We start from the raw sequence: 22,235 nt of genomic DNA on the forward strand, positions 1-22,235 counted from the left end.
GCCAGACTTACTGCAATGTTTGGCACACTGCTTATTTCTTTTCATACAGAATTAAATCCAACCAAAGCCAACTACAAAAATAAATTAGGGAAGAATAACCTAATTATCTAAATTCATCTAAAAGTCAACATTAACATCTTGGCAAATTTCCTTCATGCAACATTAGATGTATAAGGAAAGGCTTATGTTCCTAAATCTGCATATACTGCGATACAGCATACATAAAATACATTCCTAAATGATACTAGCTACATACTACATAAATATGTGTCAAGATGATAAAATGTTTGGGATAGTCACATTTTCTATCCTGGCTTATATAATTATACCCCCAAAATTTACTAAAACTTTTTGCCCAAAATATGCATCTTTTCTAATCAAGTTTTATTCATATATGAGATTTTCTTATTAATGGCAGAGTAAAAGAAGATCAAACTCTTTATACTGGTCTTGCAAAAATAACAGAGAAAAAAATCAAACCCTTGATAATGGCAATGTGATAACAGACTGCCACCAGCACTGAACCTAAACAATCTCGCCAGTCCTGTGTAAATCTTATTTCAATTTTAGTTCTACAGGTTTGTTCACATTTTCACTACATACCAAAATACAGTTCATCTAAAGAACAAGACTGGGTGAAATGTCAGTAACACCCAAAACTGGAAGGCTTACCTGAAATGCTATGAGATAGCATAATGCAGCCAGTTCAGAGAGAGCTCGCCACTGGACATCACTATGCTGGCCCATCTTCAAAAGCAGAGAACCAGCATGCATGTAGAAGTGTCCCTTAATTTCTAAGAAAGTAGCTGAGAGTTCATCATTTCCACCCACACAAGATTTCACAGACTGAAGAGCACTATCAAAACTGTAATTAAATATTAGAGGTATTAAACCTAATGAACTGCAAATAATGATGGTTTCATTATTTAAAATAAAACTAGTAAGAGTGTAGTTGAGGCTTCACTTCCACAAATATCTAGTGAATCCTTATTATTTTATAAATTATGAATCATTTAGTGACTTTTTTTAATCCCACACACTTTCTATACTTCAGCTTAAACTTTAGAATAAAGTTTTTTCCTAACAGCTATTTCCAGATATATATCAAACAGGACTAGTGTTACAGAGAATGTTTCATAACAGATCAAGAAAGAACTGGGAGACTATTTTCCAGTTACTTATCATTTCATTATTTAATTCAAGGCTGATATTTTCAAATTAGGCAAGTTATTTTCAAATTATAAATAACTGATAAGACAGCTATTCTGTTATGACAGCTATTCTATTAAGACAGCTATTCTGTTATAAATCCATAATTGCTCTTCCTACAATATCAATTATAAAGCTAAATATATTTTATTTTTCATTATTCATTATGTATTAAATAGTGTTTCTAAATCTTAATCATTCTCAAAACCTTAATTTTTTAAGAAATGTAAAAGCACTCAACAGAAATATACAAGAAGCCTAGTGGGGGGCTAGGGGAGATCCATGACGTTAAAATTATTTTTGTACTACTGTTAAGAAATTATTTGTCTCATTCACCCTTATTTTATTTTAGAATATGAAAATTCTACACTGTTATCTCTATCAGCCATAAACAATATATAAACAGGCATCACTATATTCCAAAAAGACTTTATTGACACAATCAGACAGTAACATTTTTACTTGGTCTACAACCTGTGCTCTAAGCTATCTTTATACCAAACCCAAGTGATGTTTTGGTCAAACAAATTTGTTTTAATAAACAGAGATAATGGTTTTCAATATCTAAATTTAGAAAAAAATATATCAAATATTATATTTTAGTTATCTTGTTGGTAAGCTAAAGAAATACTTTCTGAAATATTCTGAAATACAATTAAGAATTTACACTACAACATCTGATATGTTTATTTTCTGGTTTTCTTCTAAAGATTATATATTTATACAATTATAAAATATAGAACAGAACATTCGTTTCCAGGCTTGACTCTTCAAGCATGCCAAAACCACTATGAGGATAATTTAAGTAGGCCCAACTATAACAGTTCTCTAAAATCAAGGACATACAAAACCAATTATAATGCCCACCAAAGATATGTAGTTTCTATTAACTATAACCCCTATAAACATGACCCTGTACTATAGAAATGCAATAAAAACTTGTAGCTCAAAGGACTAACAAAAAAAAAATTCTAATTTACACTGAAGTACACTCCTTAAGTCAACATACCTTTCCAGAATTGCTCTACTTTCTTGCACATCTCTAGCTGAGAGTGTAAGACACATAAGATTAGCATAGGCCAGAAGTAAGTCTTTACTGGTTGCTTGCCAGTTACTTTTATCAGCCTCCAAACACTGTAATGATTCCAAATACTCCTGTTTTACAGAAAAAAAGGTACAAGGCTTCATAAAGTGTTAAAAAAAATCACCATTTTATGCTTACAAATTCCTTTACCCATTCCTGTATTTGTAAAACTACAGTGATTTTTACGGCTCTATAGAAACACCAAAAACAAATTTATCATATTTATCTCTACAATCTATATAAGTTGAAATCATACTGGTAAAAATTTCATTTGACTACTGCTTTAATTAATGAAAGAAATTTGTCTTCGACTACATAATTTTGAAATGTGTGATGATTGTCTCTATATATATAATTGTAAAGACCTAATACTTTAGGATATTTTTTACCTACCTTAAGAGTCTGTACAACACATGAATTCCATTCTAAACTTGAACGTAATGTTATGTTTTTCTCTGCCTCACGGCAGTGGGCCACAGCATCCTTCAATCTTTTATTTGAACGATATAGCTCTAAGAGTCGGATGTTCACATGGACATCATCAGGTCTTGTATAAAGTTCTGACTGGATCAAGTCGAAAAGTTTATTCCATCCATCTTCACCTTTACAATCTAAAAGCTGTTCCTATTTAAAAAAAAAAAATCATTACAGAAACACCTATACAATTTTAAAATATATGATATACCGTTTCTGTACCTAGTAAATTACTACCCTCTGGTGGTACCACCCACCACTGTCCTCCTTTCTGAGAGATTCTTCGAGCCCAGAAGCTATACCTCAAAATATTAACAACTGCCTCGTTTACTATCCCACATCTCTATACACCCAAGACACCAATGCTATGCATCCCCAGTCAATCCTCATGTTAGCATCTTTATCCTGAAATTTTTCTGAATTTCCCCAAAATCCAACCCTGTACCTTACCACCTCCACTCCCACTTATTAGTTCTACAATGCTACTATCTTTTCATTCTTCATCTTCTCACTTTAAGTGAATGGAGTATCACTTCAAGATAGTACCCATCACTTTTCTGCCATTGCAACTTTTTCTCTGTTAACCTAAATCAAATAGAAGAAATAGGATTTATGAGCTACTCACCTCCAAAGTCATTTCCAAATCCTATCTCCACACTATGTCTCTAGATAACTGTTTCTTAAAAATAAAGCTATGCAGGCCCTCCCTGGTGGCGCAGCGGGTTAAAGCACAGAACTGAGAAGCTTAAGCCACTTCCTCATGAGTTCGATCCCCGCCTGCCCTGGAGGAGATCCACATGCGTGGCAGACCTCTCCTGACCCGCCCGCTGCTCCCCTCAGCAGTGTACTTCGTTGATCTGCCTGTTCTGCTCCCCACTTTGTCTCTGGTGAATCATCTCACCCTCCGCATCTCTGGCCTGTACCCCAGTTCTGCATGAATAAATAAATCTTTAAAAAAAAAAATAAAAAAAATAAAGCTATGCAACCACTATACTCATGCCTCATGAGTAACTGGAATAGAACATTCTTCCTTCATACCTAAGCATTATCACTGATATTAGCAATGAGAAGTTGTAGAAATAAAGGGTCTTCTTTTTTTAGTGCTTCTTGGTAGATTAGTCATAACATGAGATGGTTTACAAGGCTGTGTGATTTTTTTTCTTCCCTAACGTTGGTGTTGACTGTGCAATAAGACATACTCATCTTAGTCATTCCCATGTCGAAAAGTATGTCCACATACTGTCTAATTTTTTTCTCTTTTTCTCAAAGAAATATTAATCTAGTTGATTGGCAATGCAATTCACAACAATATTTACTTAGAAAAAAGAAAACTGAAAGACAGAAGGTAGACACTGGCTACTCAGCTCTATAATTACCTCATCTTCACTGGCACTGTTCTACACTCCAATCTCAACCTCCAGGAGTCTTCAAAACCTGTATTTCAGCCATACCACTCAGACTACCACATGATTTTTATTCTTTCCACAAAATGGTGGTCACATAACCTCAATGTCACACATATCTGCCTATACATCATAAAATACACACTTCGATAAACATATGTATACATACGTATATGTATGTAAAACAACAGTATCATCAAATTTCAACTTTACATAAAATAATTTCCTCTATAAAGCTAAAATGTCATAATCCATAATATCTGTAAGTACTGCTTGCAGATTTTCTCAATTAAGTCCCTCCACCTTTCCTTAAAACCCTTCCATCTGCTTTTTCTGTGCCTTAATATTAGAAGTTGAACAATCTAGGGAAGACTATTTAAAAACAGGAAATGACATCCAGACATCTCAAATCTCAAAAGTGCCAATGTATGGAACAAAACCTATTTTACCTCTAATAGACTTACTTTCACCATTTCCTCAGTCACTTCATATTACTCTTGCCTCAAATTTCCCACTTTCCTTCACTTCTGACAATTTATTGTTCCGTTAGAAACAGAAACAACATACATGAATCCCCCTTTACCATACCTACTTAAACTCATCTTCTCCCTGTTCATCACACCTGGCAAAGACCAAACTCTGCATTAGTGCACTGTATTTCCTTGCCCTCTCTCCTTTATCATCTTTCTAAATCATTACTATAATCTTATACTTGGCCTTTCTATAATTAGGGGGGGGTGAAAGGAAGGACATCCTAGAACTATAATTATATACTTAAAATACGTATATTTTGGGCCTCCAAGGTGGCGTAACAGGTTAAAGCACAGCACTATGAAGCTATCCACAGCCACTGCAGCAGGAGTTCGACCCCTGGCCAAGAAGCTGTCCCAAATGGTGCAGCACACCTCTCTGGTTTCACCTACTGCTCCCTTCCTAAATATATTTCAGTCAATCTGCCTGTACTGCTTCCCACTGTCTCTGGTGAATCCCCTCACCCCCCTGCACCTCTGGCCTATACCCCAGTTCTTCTATACATACAAGAATAAATCTTTAAAAATAAATAAAAATCAGGGGCCTCCTTGGTGGAAAAGGGGCTAGGTCTCAGCGCTGTCACACTATCACCATTGCAACTAGATAGAGTTCCATTCCCCACTAGGGGAATTAACCCACTTACGGCACAAAAGACCTCTCCCATCTTGCCCACTGTTCCCCTCAGCAGTGTATTTCAGTAAATCCTCACTATCGCCGCTCATCTCTGGTGAAGCTTCTCATTCACCACACCTCTGACCTACCTCCTAGTTCTACTACCCAAACATAAATAATCTTTAATAAATTTAAAAATAAATAAATAAAAATAAAAGACTAGCAGCACCATCATGGATACTTTACAAAGGTTCTACTCTCATACTTGAAGGGAGAAAGTGACCTAACCATTATTTCCCTTCATTTAAAAAATGTCAAAAAAAAAAAGTATCTTACACCTTAAATTTTTTAATTTTTTTGGTTTTTTACATCATTCTTCATTTTGTGCATTTTTTTACATCATTTTGTACATTTTTTTTTCCATCTCAATTGTAATCCCCGCAGGTTTCCCATCACCAAGTCACCCATGTGCCATCACTATAAACACCTTAAATTTTAAAGGAATCAAATTACTTTGAGTGTCGATTCCAAATAACAGAAAATATAAGAAAGATCTAGTTTTCTTTTTCTTAAAGATTTACTTATTTATGCTTACAAAACTAAAATACAGGCCAGAGGTATGGGTGAGAGGATTCACCACAACAGGCAAATGTACTGAAACACAATGCTGAGAGGAGCAGCGGGCAGATCAGGAGAAGTCTGCCACACCATGTGGGTCAGCTCCCTGGCTGGAGCTTGAACTCATGCTGCAATGGTTTCTGAGAGCCTCAAAGTGTGGAGCTTTAACCCTCTACACCACCACGGAGAGCCCAGAAAGATCAAATTTTAAGTCACAATTTTCAAAGAATTGTTAAGACATCTCTCTAATTTCTGTAACACTAGAAGAAAAATAATCAACATACATTTTCCTTAATGACGCTGACACCAAATGGGTTGGCTTTTCATGGTCAATAAGGGAGTTTGAGGCATAATACAAAACAATAAGGTAAAGATATTTATACACTTAGAACCAATACTTGAGATTATTATTAAAAATTCCTGCTTTTCACAGGAAGAAAAGAACTTCATGTTACTGTAATTTTTATCTAGATGGTTTTAAAATGGTTTTTTAGGGCCCTCCATGGTGGTGCAACAGGTTAAAGCACAGCATTATGAAGCGAGCCATAGCTGCTTCATCATGTGTTTAATCCCTGGCCAGGGACGTGACCCACATGGCAAAGCAGACTTCTATCTTGCCTGCTGCTCCCCTCAGCAGTGTACTTCGTCAATATGCTTGTTCTGTTCCCCACTGTTTCTGGTGAATCCTCTCACCTCCCCTGCACCTCTGACCAGTACCCCCATTCTGTATATACAAATATTTTTTAAAATGCTTTTTAGATTTTAAAATCTACCCCAAGTACTAGAACCTAGAAACAACCAAAATATTCCTTAAAAATAAATGGTTGGCCCTCCCTGGTGGCGCCGCAGGTTAAATCACAGCATGAAACTAAAGCCATTTCAGCATGAGTTCGATCCCCACCTGGGAGGTGACCCACATGGCGAGGCAGACCTCTCTTGACCCGTCCACTGCTTCCCTCAGCAGTGAACTTCATCAGTTGGCCTGTTCTGCTCCCCACTCTGTCTCTGGTGAATCCTTTCACTGCCCCTATACCTCTGGCCTACATCCCAGTTCTGTATGCATAAATAAATAAATCTTAAAAAAAAAAAAGTAAATGGTTAAACTGTGGGATACACACATACCACAAACGAAGCAATATAAGGAGGAAAAAAAGTAATACATAGACACTAACTTATATGGATGTCAACAATCTTATGTTGAATGAAAAAAACAGAAACTTAGAAAGATCATATATGGCATGCTATTTCTGATTTTGATATTATCCTACAATGACAAAAGATCTGTATTGCCACTAGGGAAAGCTAAATGAAATACAAACAAGATCTGTCTATACAATTTTTGCAGCTCCTTATGAAAAATGTATAAGTAATGCAATTTTGAAAAAAAGGTTTTAAAAACTATCGAGACAAGTTTAATATGGATGGAATGAAAAAAGCAATACATACTTAATATTCCAAATACCTAACACATCAGAAAAAAATTTCTCCATAAGAATTTCTTAGTAAATTACTTATCACCCAATCAAGAATAACAATCAGAATTGGTTATTTCATAAGCAACTTTGTATTTTTAGGAGTTATCTGTAACACTGGAAAAACTTTTGCTCAAAAACCACACTATCCCATAACAGAATCCTCTCTATATTTTTCCAGAATTCTTAAAATATTTACACTAGCCCTAAACTGTCATGTTATATACAACTCTCACCAAATGAAGGAAAAAATTGTATCAGACTAAATTTAAACAGCACAACTAGCTACACAACTGTAAATTCTCTAAAATATTACTCATTCCATAAAAGTAAGTATTACCGATCTTAACCTAAGACAGCATATGACAACAAAGGTTTTGAGGGCCCTCCATGGTGGCACAACAGCAAAAGCTCAGTACTATGAAGCTATCACACCCACTAAAACAAGAGTTCAATCCCCAGCCAGGGAGGTGACCCATATGGTGCAGATGACCACCCCTGGCCTGCCTGTTGCTCCCCTCAGCAGTGTATTTCAGTCCATCTGCCTGTTCTGCTCCCCACTCTGTCTCTGGTGAATATTCTCACACACCTATCCCCCACCCCCCATACTTCTGGCCTACATCCCAGTTTTGTATGCATAAATCTTTTAAAAAAAGGTTTTGAAGAAAACTTTTCTTGCTATTTTTATAGATATAATATACAACATACATTATATTAAAATGATTTGGGTATGTATATATTGTGAATGCTTACCACAAAAACATAATTAACATTCAATATCTCACTTTTTCCTGTGATGAGAACTTTTAATATCTACTGTCATAGTATCTAATAAACTATACTGTATATCTGAAAAATTGCTGTCACCTTACTTTACATTACATCCCCATAACTTATTTATAACGGAAAATATGTTATCTTTGCTTTACAGTTACTCATTTCCCTTGACTCCGAAACCTACTACTAGTTTGAGGTTCATTAGCAATGAAAAATTATTTAAAACTCAATTATTAAAAATGGATGTTTATGTTTACCCCAAAAGCTTTTATTGTTTGTTTACATTCAGTCTTTTACCTTTAATTTATAAATTGCAGGACTTCCTGGGAAAAGTTTAGCTGCTCTTTCAACCCAGTATTTTGCTCTTCCATCAGTAACGTCATTTTTACAAAGCAGTTCTGCAATCTTCAACACAAGATCTTTTTGTGTTGGGTTTAATTCCACTGAACGCTGAATCAGACAAAAAATAATTAGTAAGATTCCTTAAGGTCATATAATCATATAAACAGGTTGTAAAGTCATCACTTCCCTCACTAATAAAAGTTCTATTCCTAAATGATCTTAAGGCTGTTAAGATTAAAGTGCTCCAAGATTATTTTGAAGATGAAATAAAAATTGTTTTTATTAAGTAAATGTACACACAAAACCTCTCTCCACCACCACCACCCCCACACACACACACACAAGAAAAGTATTTCTGACTACATTCAAGTTTTAATGTGGCAACCTTCTTTTACAAGAGCTAACCTCTTAATGATAAATTATAGTATACTTTGGGACAAACAACTTACAATGTTTCATGGTATATTGCTCAACAGTGTGGTAACACTAATGCTTGTTTCCAAGACATATGCAAGATACATTTTTATTTATATTGTTCCAGGCATTAGGTATGTGTGACCTTGCAAAAGCTGTACTTTGATCTTATATAGTTTACCTTGTAACATTCAACAGCTTTGTCTATGTTTTCCTCTACTTCATAAAGAAGACCAAGAAATCTGTGCGCTTTGGGATCTCTTTCTTGTACATTAATATATGTAGATATGTATCTGTTAAAAAAATAACAATGCAAAAATAATCTTTAAATTATCACATTTAGAATTGCATTTAAATGCAAACTGAATAGTACATCACAAAGGAAGCAACAGCTAAATATATTATTATTCTCAGCTAAATTTATTATTATTCTACTTACTGACTGCCACTGTTTACTTAAATGACAGTAAATGGTAACTCAAAATATTACAGAATGAAGTATGTAACAGTTAAACAAACCGAAGTTAACAACTATATTCAATTTACCATGAAATGCTTTATTTACCAAACATTTTTCCAGTGCTACACACATTAAGAATCAACACATAATTTGCTTTTTCTTCCTGATTACATTTTTGTTAAGGCAACTGACTAGCTCTGCATGAAAAGTGTTTGCAGTAGTTAGTTTTAAAGTTATCATAATGTAAAATATTAGAGAGCAACTATTTACCAAATCTCAAATAAGAGAATGTATTTATATTTTAAATAAGAAACTATCTAGCAATATTGTATCTGCTAAAATACAACAAAAGAAAATTTACAAAATACATTACCAAATGCAGGCAATTTCCATTTCTTAAATCCAATAACAACTAAAAAATAAGTTATCTTCAAGGTTCAATGAGTATTACCTTATGAGAAATTAGACCAAAGACCAAAACTGAAAGTAAATTTCAGTAAATAAGAAACAGGGTTAACAGACCCAAAGTGCTACTAGTGAATAAAAGTGGTATCATTTTCCTTATCACCACTGCCATCTTTGATCCAATCAAAGTCTGTCTCCCAACCAACCTCTACTTTCTTGTTTTAACCAATCTAAACCAGGAAATTATGACCTACAGATACAAAATTTCAAAGTGACTCCTACTGAGTCAAATTTTTACACAACCTATTCTCCTGTCTAGGACTCCTGCCCAGAGTTTTAATTTGTATTCACTGTTCCTTTCCAGCTCAGTAGAAGCTGAGAAGAAATTTAACCTAGAAGAAATTAAGATGTAAATAAGTATGGTTCAGTTTAATTCTAACCCAAAACAATATTAAAAATCCACTGAGGCCCTCCCTGGTGGCGCAGTGGGTTAAAGCACAGCACTGAGAATCTAAAGCCGCTTTCGCATGAGTTTGATACCCGCCTGCCCTGGAGGTGACCACATGGCGTGGCAGACCTCTCCTGACCCACCCACTGCTCCCCTCAGCAGTGTACTTCCTCGATCTGCCTGTTCTGTTCCCCACTCTGTCTCTGGTGAAGCCTCTCACCGCCCCTGAGCCTCTGGCCTGCACCCCAGTTCTGTATGCACAAATAAATCTTTAAAAAAAAAAATTCCGCTATGAGCCGAACTATTTCTTCCCCTAAACGTAAACAAACAACAGACATGCAGAAATACCCAAAGGCTCACTCTCAATGGAACTTAGATGTCATACTATTAGTCTAAAAGAAGAATGCCTTAATCCCAGGACATAACCAAGAATACAAGCTTTTTATCCCTTTCAAAGAACATGAGCTAAAAGCATTGATTTCAGAAAACTGAATTAATATTTATGGTTTGGTACTTACTTTTTAGCAAGATCGTATTCTTTAGCTTCATAGTATAGTTTCGCAAAATAGAATCCTTTCATTGACTTCTAAAAAAAAGAAAAGAACTCTTATTTTTCATATTTTGATTCTTTTTGCAACTTTTTCATAAGGACTAAAAATGTGTCCTAACATGGTTAACATTAATACACTGGATTTCAAAGGTAAGGGCAGAAATTCCTACAGCAATGTATTTATGGTCTAAAAGTCATGGTTCCATGTCTTATAATTAATTCCCAGCATAAAATAAAATAATGTGGGCCCTCCCTGGAGGCACAGTAGGTTAAGGAGCAGCACTATGAAGCTAGCACTATGAAGCTAGCAGCAGCCACTTCAGCCAGAGTTCAATCCCCAGCCAGGGAGGTGACCCACATGGCTGGTGCGGCAGACTTCTGTCTCGCCAGCTGCTTCCCTCAGCAATATACTTCATCAATCTGCTGTTTTGGTCCCCACTCTGATTCTGGTGAATCTTCTCACCCCCTACACTCTGTCCTGTATCCCAGTTCTATATGCATAAATAAATAAATCTTTAAAAAATAAAAAAAATGTAAGAAGCCAAGACAAGAACACATCAGAAGTTAATTTATATAAGGAAGAAATCTTAGGAACCCTATGGTGCCACTTTTTTTTGCAAATCGGTAAACAGACAAAAACCTTTTTTTCTAGGGGAGGAGAAAGACACCAGAAATTTGACTCCTACTATCTATGGGGAAGGATAACCAAGTACTTTAAGCCTACTACAGCATGGAAATTCTCTGGCCCAAGTACTATTCTATCTACAAATCAGTATTTACATTCAATGCAATTTTAAATGCAGAAATAAAAATTTATTTCTTTCAGTAAAAATCAAGTCCAGGACCTCCCTGGTGGCGCAGCGGGTTAAAGCACTGCACTGAGAACCTAAAGCCACTTCCGCATGAGTAGGATCCCCACCCAAGAGGTGATCCACATGGCATGGCACACCTCTCCTGACTGGCCCACTGCTCCCCTCAGCAGTGTACTTTATCAGTCCGCCTATTCTGCTCCCCACTCTGTCTATGGTGAATCCTCCCACCACCCACACCTCTGGCTTGTACCCCAGTTCTGTATGCATAAATAATAATTTTTTTTTAAATCAAGTCCACTCCCTGGAGTGTAGGTTCCATTTCCCTACACTCCAGAATGCTAGAATACACTATGAACATGTGAAAGAGATAATCATCAAACATTTTATTTTTAAAAAAACACATAAGAACACAGAAAATGGCATTAGGTAAAAAGTGCAATATAAAAAGGAGTATTATTTATTTATTCCTAAAAAATGTAGATTTTAGACTTGTTCACCAGACAATGAGGAATCAGTAATAAACATAAAAAAAAATGTCTTCATGAAGCCCACATTTCAGAAAAGTGGCAAGCAAATCACTATGTAGACGGGAGTAGAACACAGTGCTATTTATAGTATTTTATCAGTTACTACTGCACATTTTAACCAAGCTGAACTCAGTATTTATCTCACAAACTACAAGTATCCTTTCACTGTAGTTGTTAGTTGGAAGTGTTTCTTCTTAGTTTGTAATCACAGTAGAGTACAAAGTTATTCATATTCATAGATTCTATAAAAGATACGGGACTGTCAGGAAAAGGTCTCATGAAGTAGAATATTTCAGTCAGACTAGACAACAGATAGACCACAATAACTAATCCTCATGTTTATTATAAGTGCTTTTTTCCTTATGAAATCTACAGAAAATATTCTTAAATCACATTATGTGTATGTACCGGCAGAAAGCAGTTTCAGGTTTACAAGATAAAAAATGCTGGAGAGACCTGCTGTATTACCTTTTGAACACAATTATTAATGAATTGTACACTTAAAGATGTGTCTTAACTATCTTGGCACATAAAATAATTGTTTTTTACATATAAAATTCTAGCATTCTAGCATTTATGCTTACAATGCAAACAAAATTCCCCCCCCAAAAAAAAGAATCAAGTTATAGCTTTATAACTCAAAACTAAAGGGAACAGACAACATAATATTTTAAATCAACTGCATCTTACTTACATGGTTCTTACATGGTTCTGAGTATGGAATAAACTAAATTATTTAAGCAGACAAATATCTTAGTTTTCTTCAAAACAACTTTGTAAGCTACAATGGGTAGCCAGTTAATGTCCAGAATATATATAGTAAGGAACTTAAAAGTGGTAGCAACTACATCCCAACAAGTAAAGAGATGAGCTAAAAAAACTCAACTACTCATACATCACAAGAGAAGTTAGGTTACTTATTAACTACCCCCAAAATTAGAAAAAGAGTCATCTATATAAAATCAAACCCTCCCTGGTGGTGCCACTGCAGCATGAGTTCAATTCCCAGCCAGGGAAGTGACTCACATGGTGTGGCAGACCTCTCCTGACACACCCACTGCACCCTTCAGCAGTGTATTTCAGTTAACCTGTCTGTTCTGCTCCCCCTGCACTGGTGATACCTCTCAGTCCCTGCACCTTTGGCCTGTACCACAGTTCTTCTATGCATAAATAAATTAATTAATATTTAAAAAGACCAAACCTTAGCATAAAAAACCCTTTCTGAGAACCAGTACCAGGGCAGAAAAACCTAAACTGTAACTGACAAACTGTCAGGTATGAACAAATCGGACAGAGAAAAACTCTACCACATTACTAAAATCGCTGTTTTCAGCAGTTCCCTTTACATGGTAGTATATATCATGTCCAGTTATTAAGAAAAAAATGACCAAAAATAATTTGACGAGACAGAACAAGCATCAGAACCAGACAGAGATGTGGCAAGTATATAGCAATTAACTGACTGGAAATTAAAAACTACTCTGTAGTTTACATTTTAAGGATTGTAATGGATAAAGTAAAATAATCTAAGAAGAGTGATGGAAATTCTAAGATACAAAGAGAAATGCTAAAGATCAAAAACATAACAGTAATGAATACCCTTGATAGGTATGGCTGGATGCAACTGAGGAAAGAACTGCTAAGCTTGAGACAATCAGAAGAAATCTATAAACCTGATGAGCAGCATGGGGTGGGGGGCAAAGAAAAATAAAACAGTATCCAACAACTATGGAACAATTACAAAAAGACTAACACCCATAAAATGAAACTACAACAAGAAACAGAAGAAATATATGAAATAAAAACTACTAGGAACTTTCCCCAAATTAATGTTATCCATAAAATCAGATCCAGGGAGCTCGGAGAACACAGAAAAAGATATATGTACTCCCCTACCCCCCAAAAATACATTAAGTAACATATCATCATCAAAAACAAAAGACCGGAAAAGAAATTCTTACGGAAGTCAAAGGAAAATCTCACCTACACAAAAGTAAACAATTACATGGACCTTTTGAAAACCCATGCAGTTAAGTGGAGTAAAACAGTGTTGAAGGAAAATGATCAAACTAGAATTTCGTACCCTGCTAAATTATCCTTTTTTAAAATAAGACTTCCTCAGAACACAAACTTAAGGAAATTTGTTACCAACAGACTTATCTTCTGTCCTTCCTTTCCCCTTCTTTCCATTCACACAGCTAGCAGCTGAGGTACACATGCATAAAATTACAAGAAATAAATGAAGGTAAAAAGAAAAATTGATTTTTCTTGTTCTTATTTGACCTGAGATGAGTTCAAAATAGTAGCTACATATATTAAATTATGTATCTTATATATAAAAACTGTGTATGCAGGGCCACCCTAATGGCACAGAAGTTAAAGTCTCAGCATTGTCAAGCTACTGTCAGCCACAGCATGACTTTGAGTTTGATCCCACCAGGGAGCTAACCCACAGGGCAAGGGGGCTAACCTACAGGGCAAGAGAACTAACCCACAGGGCAAGGGAAGACCTCTCCTTTCTCACCCACTTTCCCTCAGCAGTGTATTTCAGTTGCTCCATCTGTTCTGCTCCCCTCTATTGTATCTGGTAAACACACACACACACAGTACACACCCCTCTGCAATACACCTCAATTTGCTTAAATAAATAAAAATTAATTTTAGGCCCCCCCTGGTGGCGCAGTGGGTTAAAGCACAGCACTGAGAAGCTAAAGCCACTTCCACATGAGTTCGAATCCCACCTGTCCTGGAGGAGATCCACATGGCAAGACAGACCTGTCCTGACCCGCCTGCTGCTCCCCTCAGCAGTGTACTTCGTCGCTCTGCCTGTTCTGCTACCCCCTCTGTCTCTGGTGAATCCTCTCACCCTCCACATCTCTGGCCTGTACCCCAGGTCCATATGAATAAATAAATAAATCTTAAAAAATATATATATATATAATTTTATTTATGGTTAAATAAAAACCTGTGTGTGCATATGTTCATTATAATAATATCTATTATTCTAGTCATTATATATTTATTCTGCATAAGTAAAATGAATGATGCAATGATTTAAGGAAAAGCAAGCGAAAAATTGGAATTCTTTTTTATAAACAAGGTATTCAAATACCCAGGAAAAGGTGTAGTGGTAGTAGAAAGTGGACTTGAACCCACTGTAAATGTGTATTTCAAATTCTTGGGCAAACCATTAAACATGTTTTTAAAAAAAGATACAACTGATATGCTAATAAGAGAAAATAGAATATAAAAGGCTCCATTAAAACTATAAAAAGTAGAAAAAGAGTGGAAAACCAAATCAAGAAAGAACTAGGACAACAAGTAGAAAATAAAAATATGGTAAATATTATTACAATTGTATAATAACTTGACTATCAGTGGTGTAAACATACCTATTAAAGACAGACCTTGTAGAATGGTTCCTGGTTTTAACCCAGGTAGCTCAGAATTCAAAAAAATACCACCTGTCACATTAGTATGTTTAAAAAATATATATATATATATATGTATAATCATATCAATACAGGTAGAAAAATATTTGACAGAACTTAGTTTCTCAGAAAACTAGGAATAGAAACTTCAACTTCATAAAGAAAAAAAAAATTACAAAATGCAGGTAAACTGCTGGCCAGTCACCCCCAGCCAAACTCTAACCACTATCAGGGGAAGAGGGTCATGATCCAAAATAACCAGAGAAGCTAACAAAATAAATTGTTTATTGGAAGTCTGATCTTTAAAATGACAGGTGGTATTTTATAATAACATTTAGAAATGGGACACACTTACAGACTGTGGTGATGAGAAACACCCAAACAAAATGTTGCAAGGGTTTTGGTTTTGTGACATTCTTGCGAAAGGCTTCTGTAAATGAATGTGTACTAGAGCACACAAGGTTGATGGCATGTAGTGAAATCAAAGAGAACTCTTTTCAGAAAGAACTCTTTAAAGTCTGGTGCCCGTGTAACAGTAAAGAAAAATTTTATTAGTGGTATTAAAGATAAAGAAGGATATAATTTGAAACTACTTTGAGAAGTATGGCAAGACTGAAACCACAGGAATTACAGAAGACAAAAGAGTACAAGACAGGATCTGCTTTTGTAACTTTTGATTATCATGATGCAGTTGATTAAATTGTTGTTCAGAAATACCACACCATTAATGGGCATAATTATGAAGTGAAAAGGTCCTTTCTAAACAAGAAATGCAGTTTGCTTGAATACAAGGTCAGGAAAAGGGGTCTTACAACTTCATGACTTATTGAGAGAACTTTAAAGATAATGGAGGTGGGCCCTCCCTGGTGGCGCAGCGGGTTAAAGCACTGCACCAAGAAGCTGAAACCACTTGCGCATGAGTTCGATTCCCGTCTGCCCCGGAGGTGACCACATGGCGTGGCAGACCTCTCCTGACCCGCCCGCTGCTCCCCTCAGCAGTGTACTTCCTCGATCTGCCTGTTCTGCTCCCCACTCTGTCTCTGGTGAAGTCTTTCGCCGCCCTTGAGTCTCTGGCCTGTACCCCAGTTCTGTATGCACAAATAAATAAATCTTAAAAAAAAAAAAGATAATGGAGGTAATTTTGGCCATGATGAAAACTGCTGGAAGAGGAGGCTTTGAGGCTGGAGGTGGTAGCGACAGCAGTAGTTATGGAAGAGGTGATAGTTAAGGTAGTGGATTTAGAGGTGATGCTTGCAACTATGGTGGTAGTCCACCAGGTAAAGTACTTTTTTCCTATGATACTTGATCACAGCATTCAAGGAAGGTATGGCAATGGTGGGACAGGATACGAAAAACAAGGTGCCAGATAAAGTGGAGGTGATAAAAGAAATGGAGGAAATTTTGTTGATGGTGGTAACTATGATGGTTTTGAATATGACAGTGAACCGATGCTGCTATGATGACTTCTGAAATTAGAGTGGACAAGAATAAAATTATGGACCCGTCAAGTGGAGGCAGGTTTGATGGAAGAAATTCAGGCAATTCCTGTGGTGGTGGTTATAGATCTGGTAGTGGAAATGGTGGTTTTGGCAGCAGCATATTATAAAAATAGAAAAGGGCGCAGTCTTTAGCAGGAGAACAAGTAGTTGTCAGGAAAGCAGCAGTTACTTTGAGACAACTGTCCCTAATCCATTTAGAGGAAATGTAAAAATCTGCCCCGGGATTAACAGGGAAACCATCCTGAACAAAAGTATCATGGCCATAGTTTGCAAAAAGTACAGCTTCTGATTAGTAAAATGTAGTATCAATTAAAATTACATTCCTGAGGACTTTCATGGTTGTCATTTTTATTACAATAGCAATACTGCCCTGTGAACTGTGAGAAATGCCAGGAATAAAAAATAAGGTATTTTTAACTTTTCAATATTTGTGTAGTTCAGTTTTTTCCACTTTACAGTACATAAATTTTAACAAAAAGCAGTTTTAAAAGCTGTAGCAACATACATTTTTAATAAAAGGCAGCTTTGAAAGTATTTCCTTGTGAGTTAACAAGGGAGATCATTGTTAATTACTCTTGAATAAATTGTACTAAACTATAAAAAAAAATGCTGATCTTCAATTAAAGGGAAATCTATTCTCCCCATTTCCAAACCAAGAAATGAAAATTTTCATGTTTGCAATGTCTACTTTAGACATATAGAACCAGGTACTTAAAACAGTACCTGCGCACTTAAATTAATAGCATTAAGAGTTACCTGAGGGCCCTCTCTGGTGGCACAACAGTTTAGGATGTAGCACTGCAAGCTAGCTGCAGCCACTTCAGTGCAAGTTCGACCCCCAACCCCAGAGGTGTCCACATGGTGTGGCAAACCTCTCCTGACACACCCACTGTTCCCCTCAGCAGTGTACTTCATCGATCTGCCGGTTCTGTGCCTCTCTCTCTGTCTCTGAAGCCTCTCACCACCCCTGCACCTCTGGCTTTTACCCCAGTTCTGTATGAATAAATAAATAAATCTTTTAAAAAAAAAAAAAAGATTGACCTGAAAAGGAAAGTCTCAAAATTTAAACAAAAAAAAACTACAGTTGACATCATTCAGGATGATAAAGAATATCTATAAAGCTTTTTCACTAAGATCAGAAACAAGGCAAGGATACCCCATCATCACTCCTTTACATTATCATATTGGAAGTTCTAGCTAATACAATGAAATCAAAAAAGGGAAAATAAAAGGTATGGGGGGGAATAAAATTGTCTTTGTTTGCAGATAACATGACTTTCTACAAAGAAAATCTAAAACTAACGATAAGAATTCCTGGAAAGTCTAGGTAATTCAAGCAAATGGGCAGGATACAAAGTTAAAACTCAACAGCTTTCCTATATACTAGCAAAGAACTGGAAACATTTGAAATAAGTATACCGTTTACATTAGCACCAAGAAGAGTTATATATAGATAGATAGATCTATATGATGAAAACTATAAAACCCTGAGAAACACAACTGAATAAATGAAGAGATGTTACAAGTTCCCATATAAGACAATTCAACAGAGTCAAGCTATCAGTTATGCTAAAAATTACCTACAGATTTGGTCCCAATCAATATCCCAACAAGCTATTTTGGGGATAACAAAGTGATTCTAAACTTTGTTGAGAGGCAAACACTCAGAATAAAACGGAAGAACTGACACTACCTAATTGCTAAGCTAATTACTATAAAGCTACAGTAATCAGGACAAAATGGTTATTAGCAAAAATATATATGTAAAATGATAGTCAGGTGGTCTTTTGACAAAGGAGCAAAAGCAATGTAATGGAGAAAAGAATGTCTTTCAACAGACTGCAAACAACTTACTAACCACATGCTAAAAATATGAAACTAGACACACTTCACAAAAACCTAATTCAAAACAGGGACTGGGCCTCCCTACTGGTTAAGTCTCAGCACTATCACTACTACAGCTTGAGTTTGAGCCCTAGCAAGTAAAGTAACACACACAAGAGGCAGCAGACCTCTCCTATCTTGCCCACTGCTCCCCTTAATCAGCGTATTTCAGTAAATCCACCTGTCCTGCTCCCCACTCTGTCTCTGGTGAATCCTGTCACCTACTTCCCTGCACCTTTGGCCTACACCCCAGTCCTTCTATCCAAAAAATTAAAAATTTCTTTTTAAAAAACACCTAGCTCAAAACAGATTACAGACAAAATGCAAAATGCTGTCCTAGAAGACAACACAGGAGAAAATCTACATAATCTTGAAGGTGGTAATGACGTTTTAGATAAAACACCAAAAGCACAATAAAATTAAAATTTTATTTTCTGCAAAAGAGGAAAAGGACTGTCATCCAAACAGGCAAGTAACGCTTTAAAAATCCACAATAAGGCTCTTCCTGGTGGCACAGCGGGTTAAAGCACAGTACTAAGAAGCTAAAGCCACTTCTGCATGAGTTCGAATCCCGTCTGCCCGGAGGTGACCACATGGCGCGGCAGACCTCTCCAGACCAGACTGCTGCTCCCCTCAGCAGTGTACTTCCTCGAACTGCCTGTTCTGTTCCCCACTATGTCTCTGGTGAAGCCTCTTGCCGCCCCTGAGCCTCTGGCCCGTACCCCAGTTCTGTATGCACAAATAAATAAATCTTTAAAAAAAAAATCCACAATAAAAAAACCAACAGCCACTTAAAAAAAAAAGTGAGTAAAAGACCTGGACAGACACATCACCAAGCAGGATACACAAACAGCAAGTAAGCATATAAAAAGATCCTCCACATCAATTTGTTTAATGGATATTAAAACAAGATACCACTACATACCGTTTGGAATGGCCAAACTCCAGAACACTTACAAAGTGAGGATGTGGTGCTACATACATCTCATCCATTGCTGGTGGAAATGTAAAATGGAATAGCTACTTTGGAACACAATCTGGTAGGCTGTTTTCTTCTGACAAAACTAAACATAGATGTCCCAAATCCAAATCTCACACCATTACTTGATATTTACAGAGAGAAAGTAAAATTCTATTTACATGCAAAATACAAATATTTATAGGCAAGCTTTCAGTAGGTAAATTAATCATGATACATAGTCCAGACAAAAGATTATGCAGTACTAAAAAAATGCAGTATTTATGAAACCATACGGAGACCTGAAAATGAGTGAGCTGCACATTACTAAATGAAAGTCGTTACTATGAAAAAGCCAATCAGATAGAAATTTAGGAAAATTAAACATAAATCATCTGAAAAAAAAGAAAAAGCAACTGAGATTTGTCAACAAGGACAAAAGCAAATGTAACCAGAATACAAATGGCAAAACAAGAGAAATAAACTAATGAAAGACTTTAAGTTAATTATGAGTCTATGGACCCATCGCTGTAGTCCAGAACACAGACATCCAGAAAGTAAAGCAGTCCATACATATATAGCCAGTCTCTGCCAAATTGAGAGCAAGTAAATACTAATCCCTATTCTTCACAGAAGCTATCTTTGCCCTACAACTATTTCCCTTCTAAGCTATCCGAAGTTTTGTCCGAAATTTTGATTTAGGCCTAAATTCATAGAAAATTCATACTCACTTGCTAGTCATTATTCCACTGAAAGCCCCAGGTTCTAAAGTTAATATTTCTCCTTGTTATGGCAAAAAAAAGAAGCCATGATTAAAATACTCTTTAATGTAAAGCAAAGATTCTATTAAAAATTTGCCTTCACATCTCTTAATGGGAAAGTTAGTTGAAAGAACATTGTAGCTTGCCTAGATCAGTGGTTCACTATCTCTTGGGAATCACAGTCTATGCTAAGAATCTCATGAGTTCTCAATTTGCTTTAAAAAAAAAAAAGTATCCATTTTAAAGGCTACAAAAACCCTTATAAAGTTTAAATTCTGCCACATTTGTATTAATTACTATGCCAAAAGTTTGAAATTACAATGCGTTTACAGGTAACTCTTCCTTTCTGGAGAACAGGTTGTAACCTACTCTACTGTTTGTGAAAGGAACTAAATTAGACTACTACTAAATTCCTGCTCCATTTGGCTGTAAACAAGTTTATTTCACCCCTCCTGGTCTCAATATCCACAGGGTTGTTGGGAATAGAAAAAAAGATAACATATGTCTAGTGTGTGGAAAAGATACAACTATGTCACCCTTACAACCATCCTCCTCCCTGCACTTCTATATTTAATTTCCTCAGCTCTGTATTCTCACAAGTCATAGAACAGGCCATGAATGACTGTCCTTTCACATCATTTGTTTAGTATTTACTTTGTGCACAGGATTGCCCTAAGTGTTTAGTATCAAGCACCCTATATAATCTCACCAACACTGTAACTCCATCTTATTGCTGGACTGACTTGCCTGACACCACAGCAGATAAGCGGCAGAGCTGTGCATCACCGCCAAGCAAACTAACTAAAGATCTTGTGCACACCTACCATTGATACTCTTGCTCCCCTTCCAGATCCAAGCACTAAAACTGGCGAATGCAAAGCATATCTGGCACATTACTTACTTAAAATGAGCGTACTGGCTAAAAAGTCAAATGTTTAAACTTTACCAACAACGCCCTGTAAGAAAGCTAAGAATTTCTAAGATTCCAGGTTTGTTTCTTTGTTTAAGACAAGTTTCCTTGGATTGCTCGTAGTAAGCAATAAAGTGAGTGGAAGAACCCTCACAAACGCAGCTAAAGCAGCTCCAAAACAGGGGGTCTTCCAGCAACATCCGCGCTGTCATGCAAGTGCAAACGTGATGCGACTGCCCCAGCTCCGATTCGCTGGATGTCCACGGCGGCCGCCGGTCACGACAGTGAATGCCCACCGCGGAGCTGCGTCAGTCCCCTCCCGCTCCACCACCCTCGCGGGCAGGAGGCGCCGCTTCCGCCGCCGCGGGTAACAGTCCAGGAGACTAGAAGAGTCCCGCCGGAAATGGCAGGCGCCCAAGCCCGGGAGACGAGGCGGCGCGGCCAAGGAGCCCCGGGGACTGGACGAGCCCGAAGGGGAGAGGTATGGGGAAAGGGCCCGGAGAAAGAGGAAGCGACAGCCCAAGGTCCCCTAGCTAGCCAGCGCTATACCTTCCCGCCCCAGGTCTCGCTTCCCCCGCCCCTTTGGCGCCAGCGCCCCAAGCTGCCCCTAACCGCGAGCTGGCCCGCCTCGCCCGGACGCGCCAGCAGCGGCAG

At 36.9% G+C, this 22,235-nt stretch overlaps 1 protein-coding gene across 1 annotated transcript in view; it reads right to left on the reverse strand.

Moving 5' to 3' along the window:
• Positions 1-22,235, reverse strand: part of RANBP2 (RAN binding protein 2) — a 73,612-nt gene that overhangs the window by 51,133 nt on the left and 244 nt on the right. The window contains exons 2-7 of the mRNA XM_012731531.1: positions 10,768-10,835; positions 9,118-9,229; positions 8,478-8,630; positions 2,687-2,917; positions 2,219-2,364; positions 673-865 (exon numbers count right to left, since the gene is read on the reverse strand). Coding sequence (XP_012586985.1) covers positions 673-865; positions 2,219-2,364; positions 2,687-2,917; positions 8,478-8,630; positions 9,118-9,229; positions 10,768-10,835 — 903 coding nt within the window. The remainder of the gene's footprint in view (positions 1-672; positions 866-2,218; positions 2,365-2,686; positions 2,918-8,477; positions 8,631-9,117; positions 9,230-10,767; positions 10,836-22,235) is intronic.

The sequence above is a fragment of the Condylura cristata genome, unplaced genomic scaffold (assembly GCF_000260355.1).
Source record: "Condylura cristata isolate star-nosed mole 26May11 unplaced genomic scaffold, ConCri1.0 scaffold00031, whole genome shotgun sequence".
In the NCBI taxonomy this organism is placed as follows: domain Eukaryota; kingdom Metazoa; phylum Chordata; class Mammalia; order Eulipotyphla; family Talpidae; genus Condylura; species Condylura cristata.